General features: G+C 36.9%; 2 protein-coding genes and 1 long non-coding RNA gene across 8 annotated transcripts; 2 read left to right on the top strand and 1 right to left on the bottom strand.

Annotated features, from left to right (window-relative positions):
• Nucleotides 1-193: 193 nt before the first annotated feature.
• Nucleotides 194-1,673, top strand: LOC138182077 (uncharacterized). Its single transcript, XR_011173688.1, has 2 exons — nucleotides 194-433; nucleotides 966-1,673. It is a non-coding gene; the product is annotated as an uncharacterized LOC138182077 (long non-coding RNA).
• On the bottom strand, nucleotides 1,206-17,622 carry LOC138182073 (sialin). 5 transcript variants are annotated; one of them, XM_069117612.1, is made up of 12 exons: nucleotides 17,600-17,622; nucleotides 10,033-10,101; nucleotides 9,414-9,472; nucleotides 9,022-9,233; nucleotides 7,302-7,538; nucleotides 7,069-7,153; nucleotides 4,726-4,946; nucleotides 4,342-4,491; nucleotides 4,133-4,265; nucleotides 3,892-4,047; nucleotides 3,727-3,812; nucleotides 1,206-3,434 (listed from the first exon to the last, which is right to left on the bottom strand). In XM_069117612.1, exons 2-12 carry the CDS (start codon nucleotides 10,074-10,076, stop codon nucleotides 3,210-3,212), a joined length of 1,608 nt encoding a protein of 535 aa, XP_068973713.1. In that variant the 5' UTR covers nucleotides 10,077-10,101; nucleotides 17,600-17,622; the 3' UTR covers nucleotides 1,206-3,209. The 5 variants fall into 5 exon arrangements, with proteins under 5 accessions (XP_068973713.1, XP_068973711.1, XP_068973712.1 ...); XM_069117610.1 differs by lacking the exon at nucleotides 17,600-17,622 and adding an exon at nucleotides 15,922-16,143; XM_069117611.1 differs by lacking the exon at nucleotides 17,600-17,622 and adding an exon at nucleotides 12,737-13,237.
• On the top strand, nucleotides 16,363-20,721 carry LOC138182075 (UBX domain-containing protein 11). Of its 2 annotated transcripts, XM_069117615.1 has the most exons (12): nucleotides 16,363-16,468; nucleotides 17,028-17,444; nucleotides 17,610-17,763; nucleotides 17,850-17,943; nucleotides 18,254-18,390; nucleotides 18,461-18,601; nucleotides 18,689-18,762; nucleotides 18,839-18,959; nucleotides 19,602-19,769; nucleotides 19,837-20,057; nucleotides 20,131-20,439; nucleotides 20,589-20,692. In XM_069117615.1, the coding sequence occupies exons 2-11, from the start codon at nucleotides 17,368-17,370 to the stop codon at nucleotides 20,372-20,374; spliced, it is 1,431 nt and encodes a 476-aa protein (XP_068973716.1). In that variant the 5' UTR covers nucleotides 16,363-16,468; nucleotides 17,028-17,367; the 3' UTR covers nucleotides 20,375-20,439; nucleotides 20,589-20,692. The 2 variants fall into 2 exon arrangements, with proteins under 2 accessions (XP_068973716.1, XP_068973717.1); XM_069117616.1 differs by lacking the exons at nucleotides 16,363-16,468; nucleotides 19,837-20,057; nucleotides 20,131-20,439 and having other exon boundaries at nucleotides 16,859-17,444; nucleotides 20,589-20,721.

Below are 20,721 nucleotides of genomic sequence, written 5' to 3'. Positions count from 1 at the left end.
TCTTCGCGAATTTTCCACATTTTTCTCGTCCTGTTTCCGACATTTCGCTTAACCGCTATCGTTTCACTACCACCACGAAACAAGATATTTAGGTCGGTTCATATCTAATCTTCGGGCTGACGGTCTCTGACGTCAGGGACCACTCAAGGAAGCTCTACATTGTGACAAACAAGCATTCGTGTCGCAGGTAATTTTCAATATTACGCGACTTATACCATTCACGTCTTTTGTTTGGATCCAGTTACTCTTATCGAGTTATAACGACACTGGATCAGAGGTCCAGGATGCAGCTTCTAGACGCAGATTTTCGCTCATCACGCAATTGTTCTTGCGCCTGCTTCCATAGGTGGTAATATAAACAAACTTAGGTGAGATTGATCCAATTGTGATTCCTCCGAGTAGCCAAATTTCACGATTGCGTCGTATTACGATGGTACGATATCTTTGGTAGATTAAACGTGAATTCAGGTGTGGCAATCGGCAATTGATTTTCGTTGAATAAATTCCGCGTTATGTGTATTAAGTACTCTAGGAGCGAGAAACTGAAGAGCTAAAAGCTAATTTAAATATAAATCGGAGAATGTGTTGTTGACTATTTTTAACACGTATATCTATTTTTGAAATTGTGAAAGATCGTGAAGCCATAGGTCTGTGCGTTAATGCGTTTGTTTTATGATTTCTCGTGCATTTTTCGAAGCAACTGAAGACGTTTTTGCTTATTAGAAGACGCAAATACCCATTTTACGAGGATCCATAAATCTCGCCAGTTTTCGTTGATCGGTTTTTAGTAACAAACGAGTTACCGAACTATTTACTTTCTGCAATACGATATCTATTCTCAATGAATACCTCCAACAAATATTGTCGCGATATCTTGAACAGATAAAGGCCTTTTTTTCGTTTTTTCTTGTATTCACCAGGTCGTTTACATTACTCTTATCATTCGATTGCTTTTTTTTTTTTAGTAAAAGGTCCATTTTTTTCGAAGCTATCAACGTCAACATGTATTTGAAGACTTCGGTTTATTATCCGATTTATCTTAGGATCAGAGTGCGATAATTCCATATGACGCAAACGATTGTTAATATTAATTGACTCAACGACAAAAATTATACGGAATGTACGTAAATAGAATTAATATGAAATTTTGAATTGGTAATCCCATGATTCTGAGTCAGCAAGGTTTCACAATTAAGAATGCGGTGTTTACTGAAATTATATGTAATCATATATTTTTGTCATTTATTTTTATATCTGTATCAATAATTCGTGCCATGAATTTCGTGGCGATCGATTGATCTGGTTACAAAATAACATGTGATTTGCTTAAAAAAAGACTCTCATGGTCCATCGATATTATCAAAACTTTTGAAGACCAAAATCATCGAGATTTTATACATGCTGTGTTTCATGCGGACAGTGCGTCGACTCAACTTTAAATTACAAACAATTCTGGAATTACAATTTCCGATCGCGCCAATAGCACACGAGAAACACGAAAACGTATACGTAGGTTATTCACTTCTCAAATAGAAGATAAAGCGGCTGTTTTTCTACGCGTGTAGTTCGTGTTCATTTTGTACACGTATTAATGCGAGGGGCCGCTTTCATTTTAAGTTTCTGCACAATATATAATCTTTAAATTTTTTGCGCAAAGTATGTAATATATATTTTTTAATTACTCGTTCCCTACAGGTTAAGTACTCGTGTTTAACTTAATGTACTTATAAATAAGAAAGAGAAAAGTATGGCTCATCGTAATCTAAACGACGCCAATATAAAAGTAATTAAAATTACAATACTTGCAAAATATCGTCCCTTAATAAGATATACATTACACGAATGGAATCATTAAGTGTCAAGCTAAAAGAGAGCACGACAAATTCTTTCTTTTACATAACATTTTTTCCTTTCTTTGTCCTTGTTTAGATACATATCCATTTTTTAAATGTTGAACTTTTTCAGTGAAATATGACTAGTAAAACGTTAAGTGATATAAAGTGATGAAACTAACATATCGTAGAACGTAAGTACCATTTTGAAATTCATTTAATGAAAGGAAACGAAAACCGTGTACTGATTGCAAGGCATCAATTAGTATAGTGTATATAATTTCTTCTGTCTTCCCTTTTTTCATTTTACGCATTGTACTACATTTATTCCACGGTGTATCTAACGTTCAACATTCGTGACGCTTCTGCGAACACTGCATAAGTACAAATCACAAGAAATCTTTAGAAACAGCTTATTTTCTTTCCTTATATCTAACAGGTTACTAAAATATCACCGGCAAAGTTGTAGAGCGAAATTACTTATCACGATAATTTCTTAATTGCAGTTGAACGATTTTACGGCGGAACAATGTAGAATCCGCTAGAGCATGTGATAATATTCTTTATGATAAAAGAAAATCAAAGTTATGAACTTCACAGTTAAGTCAACATCAAGTCTCAAGTAGAGAGAATTATTTCAACAAGTACGAATGTAAAGAGCAACGGTTTCCAAACAATTAGGCAAGCTCGTATATTATCAAAAAATCTAGTAACATCAGTCTTCTGTTCACAAGAACTTCAATTCAGAGTTGCAAATTGAATTCAATTATTGTTTTATATATAAACATTTTAGTTTGAGACTGACAAATGAATATTACATTTTTGCCAGTTTTGATTTTAGAAACTGTTGCTTGGACGAGATCTATTTCACCCGATAGGTGGGATACGAAGGAAAAATTTGATCACAGAGACGATGCGCAGGAAGAATGATCATTTCTGACCGCGAGAACTGAAGCTGATGTGGATCAACATATCGCTTTTGTGCTTCCACTCTGGCATACAACTTTCCGTAAAGTCAAACGCAAGAAGGAACGAGGAGAACCGAAGCGTTTGCGCATTATTCGACACATTTTCATAAAAATATTCTTTGAAACATTACAACGTATGTTACCCTGAGTGCTATATCATTTCTCTCTCGATACGGACCAACTATCAATTCTATTTACATAGATACAGAGATATTACGAAAAAAATAGACATATTTCCCATATATATATATACATATATATACGTACGTATGTACCTATATATGTATATAATCTTAAATTGCCTCTCATTCAAGAACCAACCAAAAGAGTACATATCTATAGCTGTTCAAAATCTGAAACATAGCTCGTGTGCTTTCTTCCTCTGTTCAACGAGTGAACGCCGATTATGTTACGCTTCCTCAGAAGTATTTGATCGGGATTTGACAATTTTCCCGTTCTTTTCCGGTGATTCGTTTAAAGGTTGAGAATCCTCTTGAATGGATTGTGGATACTTTTGGTCGGGATAGTTCCATGCTTGTATGTCACCCGTACCGAAAATCTGGTATACGATATAAGTGCCACATGCGACGCATGCAGTTACCCCAAACACTTGCCTCCATGCGTCGAGAGTTTGCTGTGAAGAGAATTCTCTGTTATTTTTCCATACGGAGACTAATTGTTGCAGATATTGCGCGAGGAAACTAGGCTTAACCTCTTCATGAGTAGGTGATTTCTTTATAGGTATATGATAAATGTATAGATCGAAAACTTACGAACGAAGAGTTCCTGGATTATTATAAGGCGAAGGAGTTAAGACAATCCAGGAATAGAAAATCTAAATACGATTATTCATCTTACGCGAGGGAAATTTATATGGAAAGAATGAAAGGGAGCGAGACTTGAAATAAAATAAAATGTTCACTTACACTTTTTTCTGTGAGAAGACCAGCCACGATTGGAGATAAAAAACTGGCGGTCATGTGAATTGTCTGTGCAAATGCTAATACTGGACCTGGTACCAGAAAATTATACGATAAAGAGATGTTTTACAGGATATAATTCGTAAGATTGACTTTTAATTTGTGACTTACCAGCAAAATTTGGTGCGATATCGACGATGTTGGCCATCGCCCCTGCGTAAGCAGCAGTGATCAGAGTAACAGCTATGAACCACACCACTAAAACGAGAACAATGTTGCAGCCCAGGTAGCCGATCAACACTAACATTATTCCGGGAATTACTTGCGCTACGGAACAAACAATTCCAGTGTTAATTGATTCGTGGTGAACATGAATTTTTGAAGTTTGAAGTGGTCTTTATTGAATACGTACAAGAGGCGGTAAAAACTTTCCTGACATTCGTCAACGACAAAATCTGTCGCGTCATGAGAACGTCAGCTATATAACAGAAGGCAACAGAGCTGAAGTAGCTACAGATAAACGGTAAACCAGACAGCACTCCATTCTAAAACAAAATAGCAAAATTCATAATAAAAAGATGATATTTAACAAGATGTGAAAAAAGCGTTTTAAACATATACCGCTTGGATGCTGAATCCTAGGACTGTCTTCATGTACATTGGTCCAGATATAATGAAGATGTAATGCACCCATATCCTTCCGAATGTGGTAATCCCAATAGACCATGCTGGCCAGGATCTGAGAATGAAACTCCACGGAACCGGCATGCTCTTCGAATAATAAAAAATTCGTTTAATTAAACAAAAGTTTGAAATCATTAGCATGGAACCTACGTTTAACTTAACGAATTTTGAAAAATGTAAGCTTACAATTAGAGAAAGCTCAGTTTTTCAAAATTAAAAAAACTAATCGCAGGTCCAGTAGAAAAAATAACAGCAAATTTTTAACCAGTAGAGTAGTAGCACAAGGACTCGGATATCGCAGTGGCGAAAACAACCACTTACCTCGCTTGCGTGAACTTGATTTGCTACGCTGCCTTGTATGTATCGTAGCTCCTGCTGAGATATTCTGGGATGCGCAGCTGGCGTATCGAAGGCGAAGAAGTACCAGAAAAGGCACCAGACGGTACCGATGGTGCCGGTCGTATAGAAGACCGCTCTCCATCCAAAATGCGCGATGATGAATCCGCACAGTGGATAGGTTATCCCAATGCCGAAGCTGAACCCTGAATATAGATATCTAGATATTAGGAGTAGCTCACCCCACGACCCGGAAGGAAGCTGAAACATGATGCTTGTCGAATGGCTTCGCCTTGGCTCGTGTACGATTCATGCGTGGCGACGATCGCTCTTCAGCGGTGGCGTATACATATACAGCGTTTCACCCTGTAAAGCGATTCAAGTAGAGACTTAGTATGACGGGATGAGGATGAACGCACGTGACGATGCTGGCTACAGTGGGACAATGAAACTTCTATACCTGAAAATATATCAAGAGCCAAGAGCAAAGTGCTACGAACCTACGCGATATCGCATATACGTATATTATACCGACATTCTTCTCACTGTATATTTTCAATAACATTTCGATTCATTGGAACGATCAATAGTATGTCGAATTGATATGCCAAGGAAGTTCACGTAGATCTATGTTTCTTTTCTTTAAAATAGGAAAGTATACTTGTCCAGTTTTGCAGAATGAAAAGAACCAAATGGTAAAACGAGTGTTGATTTCATTTAACATTTTGCGCACGTATGTACTTCAAAAGTGACACAACTTAAACAAGTTTTTTGGTAAATCGAGAAACTATTTAAAAGATTACAGAAAGCTATTCAATAAACACATAATGTTTGTAGAAAAAAAAGAATCCAAGGAACATTCTTAACTTTTGAAATCTATCTTTGATGGTTTTAATGTTATCGCAGTACTGGATCAATCTGTAGAAAGACTTCCTCCGATTTCAGTGATTTTTAGATACGTTGTAGAAATGGATATTCCGAGAAACTTCTTCCTATACATATAAGTGCTGAACTCTTTTAATTTTTGAGATATTTGCAAAAAAACTGCCGATATCACTACAGTGAATTCTGTCTGTAACTGTGCGTCTGTGACAGCATATTCAAGCGAACCCAGCGCTTATATACACTGGAAGAAGTTGTTCAAAATATCGATTTCCACAACCTATTAAAAGATCATCGAGATTAGGAGGAAAATGAGTCCTTTCACAGTTTCATCCACACCTGAATAACATATTTTGAAATATATATGCTATCGAGTAACAATAAATTTTGCGAAATATTACTCTTTTCATCGTGCAAGATTCGATAGAAACTGGATCGTTCTAATCTCTTGAATTTCTTTCAAGATAATTTTGTTTATCTGAAATCGAGCCTTGATTATTAACATGGTACAGTGTTTCATGGAAAATAATATGATCTTCCGTCCCTCTGCTGATACGTCAACTCGCATATATCAATTGTAATCAAAAAATAATGATTGTATTACGTGCGATCAGCAAAATAAAAGACATTCCACACGGGCGATTTGTGTAATCGACAACAGCAGAGAGATATTGCACGCACCAAGGCTAGGCCGTTAAGACGCGAATGAAAACAAACGGAAAGAAAAAATAAAGAAGACGACATGAAACATCGCTATATGTTATATCATTGCGTTACATAAAAAACATTATCGATCGTTTCCGGGAAAGTTTGAGTGAGAAGGATGATAACTGTATTGCTCGATCGTGAATAGAGGCGTGTACGAGATTCTCCGAGGCGGCAGAACTAGCATAGAATAAAATGGATAACGATGAGAAATATTAGCGTGTACATAAAACATGTTTCCACCGAGCCTGACTGATTCAACCAGCTGGAAGTATACTCGGCCTTTCTCATGCTGTTGAGCGGTTGCTGTTGAGTATACCTCGGTCCGGCGAATGCAACCACGTGGAGCTTAAAAAGCAATCAGACAACAAAATGAAAGAACCGTTTATTTCTCAATAGAAAATTTGACTGACACGCACATAAGCATATCTGTTGGTCCGTGAATTTTAACTGAAAAGAACAAAATCTTTCGTTTATTTCTCTCGTGTTTTTTTTTCTTTTTTTTTCATTTCGAACAGGATAAAATGTGTTTCTCATTCGAACTTCCGCTTCTCGTATTCTGAAAGAAGCGTCAGACCATATTAGTGCATTATCGTTGAAAGCAAAAACAGAAAGAAAGAACGACGAACAGACACGAAATTGAAATTGGATTTATTAGATCCGCGTGATTCCGGCGTCGTGCGTGTTGAAATTTCGCTACAATACACAAGAAGAAAGGTTATTAGCGCCGATGGCACTCACCTTGGAAGGAAGACATGAAACGCGACCGTTCCACTGGAGGAATCCAGTGTCCGACGATGGCGTACATCGCAGGCCACGTGAGTCCCTGTACACACGTAATATACATGTTTCGGACGGTCATAATAACACCGATCATCGATCATCGATCTTTGATCTTCGATCGAATTTCATCTTCATGCAAGATTCTTTATACCTCCATGTATTTCTCTTTTTTATCGTAAAAGGAGACTTACACTAGCAATGCCCTGTATACTACGCAGCGCGATCATAACTCCATAATGAATTTCCGCTGCAGAGGGCATCAGTAAACTACAGATCGCCGTGATCAGCTGCGAACCACCAAAAACTGTCTTCGTGCCAAAGTACTGCGTCAACACGCCACCGACTACTTGTGACAGGATATAACACCAGTAGAATGAGCTACTAATGGCTGACTGTATGGTTGGACTCCAATCAAATTCCCCTTGATCCTGCGTAAAAAGATAATATCTGTTTCTCATTTTATGAATACAGTTTTCAATACTGTTTCTGCAAAAAATTGCATCTGAGATTAGACGTTATATAGGTTGAATATAGTAAGAATGATCGCCTGACATAACTCGTAGCCTATTGGCTTTATCAAGAAATGTTTGAAATAAAATTCATTGTATTCGATGGACCTAATCGGGTGAATATAGTTTGATTTTTCAATATCTTACGTTTTTTGGGATATTAAGGTAACCTGTAATTTTTTAAACGGTACCTTATATTTGTTTTAACCTTAGTCGATCCAGTTGGACATTCTCTACAAGAAACTTTGTAGTCCTATCTATACCGAAAGGTATAGTTTAGCAGATATTTTGATTACAATTTCTCAAATTTAATGTATGGAGGGCGAAGATAATGTTAAAATACGAATACCGCTTCGCGTCTTTCCTTGTCTTTCATACGTTAAATTTGTCAAATTGATGCAATTAATTGAATGCTAAATTAGTGGTTTTCTGGTATAAATAGATTGATACTTTTTTATAGAGAATATCCAGCTGGATCAACTAGTATCCCAAAACATCTAAATCACCATAAATACCAAAAAAATAAAGATCATCTCAATATCTCAAAAAATATATTAGAAAAATATTAGAAAATCTATTCAAACATTTATTCAATGATATATATATATATATATATATATATATATATAAACAATATTTAATTCGTCAGGCCTCTTGAATACATTACGTTCTATTTCGAACAGTTTTTGTATACAGCCAAAATAGGTAATGAATTATTTAAGGCGATCATTCTTACTGACTCATTTTGTAAATGACAGCGTCAACCGGTTGTAATTATCACCGAATTTGATAAACTTTGATAAATTATCACGATTACGTAAGAAGGTACGTACTTCGTGAACAACCTGTCTAATTACATCCGACATATAGTAAGCGTAACATGATATCAGTTTTAATCACCATGTCGATTGCAACTCGAAGGTGGAATTTACCACGACAGTTAAGTTTTGTTTTTAATAAAACTTCGACGCTTTTCGCGAAGAGAATCGACCACGTAATATTACGTGGACAACATTTCTAATCTCTTGGTTAAGATCAATCGTAATCGATGCGATCTACGTAACGCAATCATGCTACGTGCCGTCATTACAGCAAAGCATCTATCGAACTATGGACTTCTTAGAAAAAAAATCAACATTATAATTATATGTATGATGTTTCGAAGATTCGACATGACAAAAATAAACGAAGAACTTTATAAATTTTAATATTGTAAGAGTTCCTTTGTGTGTAACTGTTCTCTTTGAAGGTACATTTCAAGAAACGATGCTCGTTTGTAATAGACGTATACGACCTCGACTTTGCCTCGTTGATTTTGCAATTAAAAAGACATTCGCGTGGCGCCAAGTGGCTCAAGAATCCACACGATAAACGATTTCTCATTTACCCATAATGATACTACCTCAAGTCTGATCGGTGCGCTGTTGTTGGTGAACGGTGTGTTCGGCGTTACGTAACAATACTGGGACGTCACCGTAACATTGGTATCCGATGTCGTGGATGGTGGTTTCACCATCGCCACCATGGCGATGTTGATATCGTTCCTCATCATGAACGAGACCGTGAATCCCGAGAACGACAGCATATAGAGCACCACCCGTGCCGGCACCAGGTCTGGAAACGCGAGCATGCTCTGTGATCCACGTATCATCGCCCTAGCTCGAGCTTTTTAAATGCTCTCTTTCCCCTTTTCTAACGATTCGACATTTTTTTCCACACGAAACTCCTACTGTATTTCACAAAATTTTTTTTTGTTTTTTTTTTTTACGTTTGATAGTTTGAAGAGTCCTTTACCTCTCAGTTTTCGCAGGCTGCAGGGTGATCGTGTCTTATATATGGTATGATCTTCGTATCTGCGTAATAGATACAATTGATATTTTTATATAGAAACGAAGGAATCAATTGAGTTATAGAGAACGAATGAAGGAGACAAAAAAAGAAAAGAAAGAAATGTCTCGACGACGACGGTTATATGTCAAATGGGATCGGAAAAAGAGTAGATTCAGATTGTCGACGACGAGACATCCTAGCGAAGGGAGCTGTTCCTTCATTCGTTTCTTTGTCGAACTTTTTGGATACTCGGAATCGTGTTAAAGAGACGTTTCTGTCCATGCAAAAATACCAGTCCAAGAGAATTGATCAAAGTGAATCGAAGGAGGAAAATATTTTCTCAGTCGGCGTGTCTGACAGGTGGCCGTCCGAATTTACTTATTCTTCGCTCTTAAAATAGACTCGGTGTTCAGACTCGTCCTTTCTCTCTATGCTATTGTTCGTGTGACGTAAAGATACACGACTCGCGGCAAACAATCCAGTTTAATGACAGTGAATATTTAATGATTAACAATTACTCGATGTTACAATCAACCACGAGTTATTCTGTTGCATCGACGAGTAACAAAATTAGCATTCTTACCTTTGTGAATCTTCCATCTTTATGCCGGTTGATAGCTGTTCCATTGAAAAGTATCCGGTCGTGGAACACCTGCGATTCAGAAAGAGAACGTGAAAAAATTAAATCGTTGATATTTGTGAGATTAATTAAAGGTCAATCAAAGGTATCTCCTGATGTCTAAATAAATTAGATCTTAATCAAATTATATTATACGTTAATAGCGCCTGGGCGGTTGTTAGAAAGAATTATGCAGTGGTAGATCACCGGAACGTTAATAAGAATTAATGGGCATCATTACACTACGGCTAAATTAGGCATTATTAGGCAATTATAGGCGCATTTAGGCATTATATTCATTGTATCTACATCGTCATTATCATACCACAATCAGACTGTCTATTAACCCATTAACGTACATAATCGATTCACGTGAAACTGTGCAATCGTTTATCTACGCACTTTTACATCGATCACGATACAATGATATAGCAATTTCTCGTAACGCATCGATCTATAAAGATTTATTACATTTTTATGTAACTTCCTCACGATTATACATTCATCAAGATTCCTTGTCCCATTGGCATAACAATTATACATAATTCGACTGCAATTATACAAACGCTGTACATAGTGGCAGTTACTGGTTCTAATTAACTTCGCGATTATTGCTTCAACGTTCCCTGGCAACAATATGCGTTTATTTTTTTTGTCTCTAGTTATCTTTCTTCCAGATAAAAATAGAGACGACACAAAATGAATATGGAAATGGTATTTTGCAAAACATATGTAAGATGATAAACGAAGCCCGTTTTCGACTTCTTTTTACGTAACGATTAGTTTTCTTGACTAGCTTATGTCACGTGTCCTTATTAGAGAAATGGGATCGATAAGGAATGAAACGTTCAGAATTTAATAGTGTGCTTGTTAGGGCACGATGAAATTCCGACACGAAGCTCATATACGCGGCATCCGACGAACGCTATTCAAGATCCACCGCCCTCGCGAATTATCGAAGGTTGAACCGCTAGACAAGGCAGAAAAGCTTATACATTGGCCAACCGCATTGAAATATTCCTTTCGAGGAAACGTTGCCGCAGTGTTCCTGGGAACGTTTTCTCAAATTGTATTGCGCTTTCTGTAATGACTATGTAACAATCGTGTACATGGCATTCTCGCACTTAGCTTGTTTACGATGAAACGATTTTAATTGAAATCGCATTAAAGGATAATTGAAGACAACTATATGAAATATATTAGTTGACTAACAAGAAGTATATTATTTATATATATATAATAACTAAACTATTATAAATGTATTACTGACTACTATGTTAGCATAATTTCTTTGATAACGATATATCTTTTGATTAATTCACAAGCACAGTGATCTATTATTTGTTCATGACTAGCTCGGCTTGCTAGAAAAGAATGAAAGCAATAACATTTAATGTCGTATATTTTTTGTGCCTTTCTCAGCGATCAGATTCCCGCATGTGATTCATTCCACAAGTGCATTCTCACAGGAAGTATACTCGTACGTAATAAGCTACAGTATTGAAATCGCGACGAGTTTTCATAATATCTTTGTTCCTATACAGAGTGCCTAATAACACATGCTCGAGTGATATAGTCCTGTTATCTGCTTTTGCATGGGTTCTGCTCTTCTATTGATATTACACAATCGAGCATTATTGACAACAATTCTTCGTTACATATTATCATGATGTGTTGTGCTTCACGGTGGGACAATCCACGATATAGCATGCAACTTGGGTATCGAATCAACCTGTATCGCGTGGATCATTTCTGCTTCCTGAGTTACGATTAATTAATGCGAATAGTTCTTTGAATTTCTAGCTGGACTGTTTATCATATTCAATTTACATTCAGGTTATAATTTTAAGAATTGCTTTTATGTGAAATATAGATGTAGATGAAATTAAATATTTGTTTTTTAAAATTATCTACAGCTGTGAATAAGCAATGTCATCAAAATCTTAATCGCGGTTCCTTCTGATATTGTATTATCTTTGTGTCAAAACTGCTGAAACAACATCACTTGACTAGTTGATTTGAAAAATTCATGAGACTGCGGCATTCGAAACAGGATGGTGATGAAGCGAAAAAATTTACAAATTTAATCAAACAAAACTGTTATTCGTAGAAATTGTTTCCCGTTTTCACGACATCTGTCTGCGAAAAATAAAAGAATATTAAAGAAAATCGAACGGAATACGGAATAAACAGATACGTAATCGCGTCCATCGTAATCTAATTCGATTACAGATCCATATTAATATTACAAAGTGTAAATATCTGTACCTGTACGTAAGTATGTCTGTATTTGAGGTAATCTTAGGAATTATTCAATCGATTTGTAATCGTACATTTGTAAAAGTAAATTTCCTCCAAGTAGATACAGGCTATATTTTACTACGATTATTCTTTAGGGAACCAAGCAATGAGCACAAATGCGACGCAAATCGGATTAACACAGCTTTCTATTATAAATTATATCTATCACATATAAAGTAAATTAATTATTACCTAAACAAATAAATTATTTCTACATCGCGATTCTAAATTCACTGTAATTTATTTCTTAATTATTTTTATTATAGAAATAAGAAATAATTATTTCTATTATAAATTACAGTGAATTTTTAATCGCGAAATTGAATTCATATTAGTTCTTCGATGAATCGAGAGACAGGCTACTTACAACGTCGAAACACGTGGCCAATTCAAGTCTTCTTGATCAATGTCCGCTCTTGTCGACAGTATTTACACCGAAACGACAAATTCCGGATCAACTTCCAAAGAAATAATGAGTTCGGTGGCACGAGCACACCTATACTTTCCACAGCAACGTTTATGCTTTTAAATGGTTCACCTCTTACTACAAATGATACGAAGGCGAGCGCAAATAAATCAACATTATCAATTTGCCCACTCTCATTGCTCAAGTAAAATAATCTAACAGATTATTGAACGAATCAAAATGTAATAAGTCTGAAGATTATCCAATTAAAATTTTTGTCGTAGATTCTATTCTTGGCGATGAAATACGCAAATCTACGCAACGATAATAAATACTCAGTACAATAGAATACACGCGAAACAGTAGAGGTTTCGAGTTACAGTTCGAAGAATCAGGTCGAAACAAAACTAAAGAAAGTCTCCGACTAATAAATACGAATCACAATACTCGATGACTGGCGTCAAGAAGCAGAAAAACTAGAGACATCAAGAAGCACAGAAACTAGAGACGTCAAGAAGCACAGAAACTAGAGACGTCAAGGAGCAGAGAAACTAAAGAGACGTCGAAGAGTCGAAGGAATCATCCCGGACGAGAAGAACAGCCGACACTGAAAGGCGACCAGACCACGAGGCATTGACTATCTTCCAGGCCCCACCACCGCTTCGTTTTAATCGACTGTCTGCCGTGTAGGAAGTCCGCAAGGATTGCAAGCTCACCGCGAGCGAGGAAACCTGACAATAACGATGACATTTTATGTTATGATAGCTCGGCTGTTACATAGTGAAATAGCGTTGAGATGCTCCTCCTTGCCCGGATGTCGTATCAACGCGATCAAGTAAACAATGTCCAATACGACAAAGAACAATAGGTGTTAATTGGAGTTCGAAGGTGAACCATGCGATCATTCCAGCTACTTATTACTTTTCATTATGAAACTTGATGAAATTTATCGCCACTCGCGCATCGTGGGGCCGATCTTGTCTCGAGTACTTTTGCGTTTAGAGAATCACTAGACGTACAATAACGCACGATAGAAACCTTCAATGAACTTCCTTTCATTTGGAATACTCGTGAAGTATAAAGAAGGTAGTTAGTATATATGAAACATGAAGAGAGTAGTAACGTGAGTAGAGTAGTAAATCAGTTTGTTTGACATAGAATTGTATCCATGCCTTCGTCGCAGCGACCGTTCCTAATTTTATAAAACGAACACGTGTTTCGCTATCGAACTGGAACAATTTGAAATTGAAAGGCCCGTGTGTGTTGTGGCAATGTGTATGAACTAAACACGCGATTAACAAAGCGAAGAGAATGTGATTTTGATCAAATGTATTTTGCATGCATGAGTCTTCCGGTATGGAAATGTTTGAAAAATAAAAATATTGAAAATGAAGGTACAAGGGTAGAGGCGTAGATCAAGCATTAGGAAACGTTACGATTATGTAATATGCGTATATATATATATATATATATATTTATACTATGACAAAACCTTTTCAAATATTTGATACATAAAACTTATTCTGTTTCCTAATAAGTTATCAATGGTACGATAACATAAGAAAAAGGAGGGAACACGACTTTTGAATTTTTCGAGATATCGACATGATTCCAATGAAAAATGTTGTTCTTTTTCGTCCATATTCGAACGCCACGAGCGGCGTTCGTGAAATCGCAAGGTCGTCACTATGGAGCGGGTCAATTTTCGCCGATCGATTAACTAACCAACTGACTACGTGGAAGGCGTGCTATTCGTTTGCTTTCTGCGTTGGATAGACCATTACGTACAACAGGTGTCATTCGATGTTTCATTTCATATGCGCCATGTCATCAGAAACTTTATGCAGAAATCGATTATAATCGCCAAACGATATACGGTTAATAAGAAATGCACTGTTAGCATTTGATAGATGCTGTAATATATTTATTATCAAACACTACATAGTAAGGGTGTTTGTGTAAATATTCGTTGATGTAACAAAAATATTTATTTTCACTAAGTCTATAGCTGCACGTTTTCCTTAAAACTTCTCTGTTTTCTATTAACATATTTTTGTTTTCCATAATGGATCTGGATCAATAGAAGCTTTAGAAACACAGCGCTTCATAACTAACAAAATTTGTCGCAATAAAAAAACAACTGTAAAATTATCGATGATAAAAAAGCGTGAAGAGGGGAAAAGATAGGATTGTTCCTCAATTTCATCAATTAAATATCTGTTTGAAAACCAAACCCGATTATTGCACGAGGAGGAAGAAATATTTATACGCTAAAGTTTGTTCTCGGTCGCATTAAGCTTAATTATTTCTTAGTTGACCCTATTAAGCTGTATGAGTAAGTCGGGTCGCACAATTCGCTCCATGGAAATTCTTGAACCGGCCGGCGCGGCATCAAATTAGACATGTGACTAGTTCTCGTGACATTATTGACTGACCTCAATTCACCGATTTATCGGTTTCCAGAAAACAACATGTCTATTTGCTTATCTAAGTGACGGAAAGTAAACACGCACACATGCAACGTGGAGCTTGTATTATTGAAACATTACAGGAACACGATCTTCAAATTTTCTTGCCTAGTTAATTTCACACACAGTTATTTCGTTCCTGTAACTGACGTAAGGATTTCATGCTGCAAGAAAAATGAAGGATTAGGAATTATAAATGTATATAAACTGGGATTAAGATTGTGGAACATTCTGTCTAGTTATAAATAAAAACCTATGTTTCAATAACATACATACGTACATAATGAACAATTTATAGGTACTGAAACATTCGAGAATATCGTGTATACAGCAAGACCGGTAATCTCGATAGTCAACGCAGCAGTCATAAGACGATTGACACGTAATTAGTCTGTTACGAAGGTGCCACAGGTTACATCATCCAAGATATCGACGACCATGGAACTAATTTCGTTTCATCTACTAATCGTTTGATATAAATAAAAGTTCTCGAAATATAACTACTGTGTCAATAGTTCGACGGATTCTAACCTCGTCGTATTGACGCTTGCCCGTGATTTCGAGGTTATGTCCGTACGAGAACGGTGTTCTCGGAACGGATGCAGCACGTGGCCGTGGCCTTCGTAGTCAGAAAGGAGAATAGGGGAAAGAAAATAATCGATCGTGATAGTGACTCACCCCGATCAGGTTTACTTCCGGCCAAGAGTTGTTGAGTTCCGCGGTCCTCGTTCTGATTCACATTTTTAACCGAGAGCGGACGTTCCGCCAAGCTTCACGCATTCACCAACATTTCTTTGGTGGCAGAAGAGATCGTGAACACAAGAACTTGGAACTGACATTCGAACGGAACACACGAAACACACGTTCACCTACACAGCATAGAATCACGGCGTACAACGATACGGCGTTTCTGGAAAGCTCGTTGTACCGAGGCGTAATGATCACGTGACGCAGGCGCGAATACGCTCGCGCAGCGATCGATTTGAAACCGTTGCGTCGTCGTCACACGGCGCTGCGTTCCCTTCTTTGCTATTATTGCTCCAAATCGAATCACGAAACGTCCATCATCGATTTTGTGCCCGAATGACGTAGATGCGGAGGTGTTTGAGCGAACAAGGTTGAAAATGAAATTTCATTCTGTCATCTAACGATCGATGACGTAATATTTCTTTCGTGCTTAAATTATGATTGAGTATTAATAACTCAAAGAAAAGGAGGGAAAAAGGTATTGAATTAATAATAATAAGCGATACGAAGCATGACAATTGAAAACAAATTATCCAAATTCTTATCTTATGATTTCCTACCTTGATAGTTCTATACAGTTGCTAGTAGCGAATGTATTAATGTGGAAAAGCGTTAAGGTGAAATGCAACTTAATAACAATTTTTTAAAGTTTGACTTTAAATTTTAGATATAATTAATTAATAGAAATAGTTGATAGATAATAGAAAGTGTAGTTAAGACAGTTAGCACTCCTGATATGATATTGCAAAAATTTATGCTATGTAATGTGGAACAACTGTGAGAATAAATGTTTACTTGTATTGTGCAATCTTTTGTACGCTAATGAATTCACCGAAAAACTAATAGTATTATGATAATGCATTTTTTCTTTGTTCACACAGAAATGAATTAATTATTCATATATTTACGTTAAATAGGCCAAAGCTGTTTGACACGAAGGTCTCGTACTTTCACTGCTTCGAACTATTTCAGATGATTTATCGACTGATCGATTCACCTTGACTAATCGAGAGTTCTGTGTTTTTCCTGTTTTACAGCCTGTATTTTCTAATGGCGGATTCCAGGGATTTTTATTCCACATAAACTATAATCATTACCATTAATTAAAATTCCCCGAACGAGGCCATCCAGCGTACTGAATTTTGCAGTAATAAAATATTCAAAGTGTGTGGTAGATACGCTTCAGCGGTTGACGTTAACTTCACATCGATCGTTCGTTCGATCATAAACTGTCACCAACCGCGAAGTTCACGATCGATCCCTCCCTGCACCTCGTGTACTTTAAATACAACATCCGGAATCGCTTTCGGAAAATTCGATATAAAAATTTCCAATGTGAATGATGACAAACTCGTTCTAAATGTCGTCACATACACGATGAGCCAATCGAACAATTTCGCCCATCCACGAAAAAAACCTGCAAAGTGCTCTCCGACTACTACTTCGCATCACAAGTATTTTCAACATTGTACACTTACGAACATAGTTAAAGAAATATGCTTCATGATATTCCCGTCTTTTATCGAAGAAGAAAAATTCTAACGCGATATAAATATAATTTTAACGAGCAGACAGAAACCTCTAGGTTAAGCCTTTACATTTTCCTTACCTATTTGTAGGCTAAAACGAATTCCCTCGACCGCAACTTACATAGTCGACGACGATGAATGTATAGATCGACTGCAGAGTGCGTCGTTAGAAAACGCAAGTATCCTGGCGTCTAGGGATCGTCAGAAAGATATTAATCATATCAACAGAAGAATCGATAGAACGGTAATTACACAACCATCGATATCCTTCATTCTTCAATGGCATCGTCCAACTTTAATTTCCCTAGCCTATTTTACGCGTCATTTTAGACCTCCAACACAGCATTCAGTGGCAGAAAATTTTGGAATTGTCACGCTAGACCAACGAACATCTACGTACCGGAAAACTCCGTAATTCAAGAAGGTAATTTGTTACAAACAGAGATAATTAAATACACGCGAGGAGAATAAAAACGCTGGTCTCGTTTGGCGTTGACATGTGACTGGTTGCGTGTATCATCGTATTCATTCATCTAATCACGTGCTCTTTGTTGGATTAATTAAAAACTTAATTGGTCGTAGAAATCGGCGATTGCGATCGGAAATTCTATCTTGATCTGCAGACATTCGTTATTGACGCGTCATTGCTAACCTGTTGAAGATAGGAACAAGTTTCTAGCTTCGAGGTCGAATGTTTCTAACTTTTGACTAACCATAGAAACTAATTGTTTCAGAGAGCGAATTCATCGATACATTAACGAAGCAGTTATACAAGGTCGAAAATCAGGTGCAGAAGGTGCAGTCTAACTTAAAGAGAAGCGAAGAGCAAATAAAGTTAAAGGACCAGGAAATTTCCCGATTGAAACGGAAGGTTCTTCGCTGTTTCCTTTATTCGTTGTTGTCGTCCTTTCATTTTCATGACGATTTACGAATTGTTACAGGTCAAGGAGTGGGAGACAAAGAGTAAGAATCAAGAAACACTACGAAAGAAGGAACAGCAGCAGCGGCGCGTGCAAGCCGATCATTCGGAATATCTCTACAGAAGATGTTTAATGCTCGAACAAAGAATTTACGAGATGGAGGTTAATTATATGTGCACGTAAAACGTTTTATTGTCAGAGTTGCATTCTTATTTCTTTCAACGTCATCGTGTTTTCATTCTTGTGCAGAAATTCTTGGCCGATTATGGTTTGGTCTGGGTCGGCAATACGAACGGTTCGAAGCATCCTGAAACGATAGCCAAGTAAATCGAGTATACGTTACTATTTCAAGCGATCGGCACCCGATCGAATTAATGATCAGTTAGCCGTGCCTTTTAGCAACACCATCGAGACTTGTTACGAGCAGATTATCGCGAATATTGACCAACTGAACCTGGCCGCTGGGAAGGGTGAAGTTCACGTGCAGCATAACGAAAGAGGAAACGGGGCCACCTTCAAAGTAAATATTTATTTATGCAGCATTTTCACACAGCAATATTTATCTTGTATAAAATAATTTACGACGAGTTAAACGTGAATTTTCCTTGAATTCTATTTTTTTCCTATCTTGTGTTTTTGAAGTTCCCACAATTTATAAAGTATAAAATAAGAAGATATATATATACACGCACACACACGTATATTCTAGATATTTATATAATTTGCCAGGAATGGTAAGATAGATGAATTCCTATCCTGTTTTATATTACATGTTCTAATAAAACAGGGTTACGTGATCGTTTTTCCCTTTAAACATTCTATGAGACGCTAATAGGCATGTTACATCGATATTTGCACTCGTAACGACGGTATCAATTTTCACCGTCGATTCTTTGGTCCGGATGTACACTATACATATTCTAATGTAACACAGAAAGCTGATGTTAATCGATAGAACCGGTTACCTGTGCGAATAATAATATCGAATATGAGTTACGAGCTCGGCAAATAATTACGGTGCAATTCTGGCTTGCGGCTGTTATGAGTCAGTCGCGATTTCTTAGCGTTTGTTTTTCTGGTTATAATTTAAGAATTAAATACATATAACGTGTATTATCAAGATGAAGTTTAATAATATAATATATCCTTTAATTGTTTAAAGACCGCATCTTGCATGTCATTAAAATTCTACAAAAATGGAATGATAGTTCAAGACGGCCCATTACGATCCTACAACGATCCAACCGCGATATCGTTTCTACGAGATATCTTGGACGGCTATTTCCCTTCTGAGTTGCAAGAAACTTACCCAGAGGGTGTACCATTCAAGGTGAAATTTCAATTTTAATTTCTATTGAGAAAAAAGGAATGCGTTACTTTGAGGAGTATTCTGTTAGGTAGAGGATCAGAGAAATCAAGTATTCTTGAACTCCGATTTTCCTGGCCAAGGTTATCGATTGGGAAAAGAGTTGGCTGATAATACATCGATGTCGTCTAGACCTTCCACTCGTAGATTTACTAATAATCAGAAATCGGCTCGTCGTGGTACCTTTACGAGAGAGAAGGATAGTCTATATAATTTTGATCTTTTTAGGGAACTGACGCCTGCCACAGCTAGGTATAAAGATTCGGTTAAATCTAAATATATAATTTTCTATTGATTTACGATTGAATAGAAAACTCATTGATAGATCCATGAAACCAAAAACTCCCTCAGAAGCTCCTCCTTTAGAGATGTATGTTCTTCGTTCCCAAATTTTGGCATCTCACAACAATATTTGCTCCGACACTCATTTACAGTCGCATATTAACGCGGAGCTCGGTTTGGGCGAAAAGAAATCGACTCGAAGAGAAAAAGTAATTTTTCATAAATCTCTTTCACGAATCAACGAACCTCCTACGTTCATAAGGTTCACTTACAATTTTATTTCGTAAGCGTGACACGTCTAAAAATGGAGACTTCGATACCTCGGCTCGGGAGATCCCTTTAAAATCCAAAGGTATTATGAGATTTCCAAGCTCTGGTAGATGTTATCATAGTTCCACCGATAGAGCGTCCAAATTATCGCCAAAGTAAAGATTAATTGTTAAATCATGTAATAACTTTGATCGATATCAGTCTATTTTTACAACGTTATCTTTCATTTAGTCGATTGGATAACGCGGATGAGATTCTCAGGCAACGATCAAGATCTGCCAGCCTACCAAACTCCCGATTTTCCATTACGTCAAGGTCAGCACCGAAAGTGAACGCCGATACTTCGCAATTTTCGCTTTCTCAA

This window comes from Bombus flavifrons, chromosome 7 (assembly GCF_040668555.2).
Source record: "Bombus flavifrons isolate JBK064 chromosome 7, iyBomFlav1_principal, whole genome shotgun sequence".
NCBI lineage: Eukaryota > Metazoa > Arthropoda > Insecta > Hymenoptera > Apidae > Bombus > Bombus flavifrons.
Note: the sequence above shows the minus strand (reverse complement) of the source record. Positions and strands in the feature narration are given on the sequence as shown.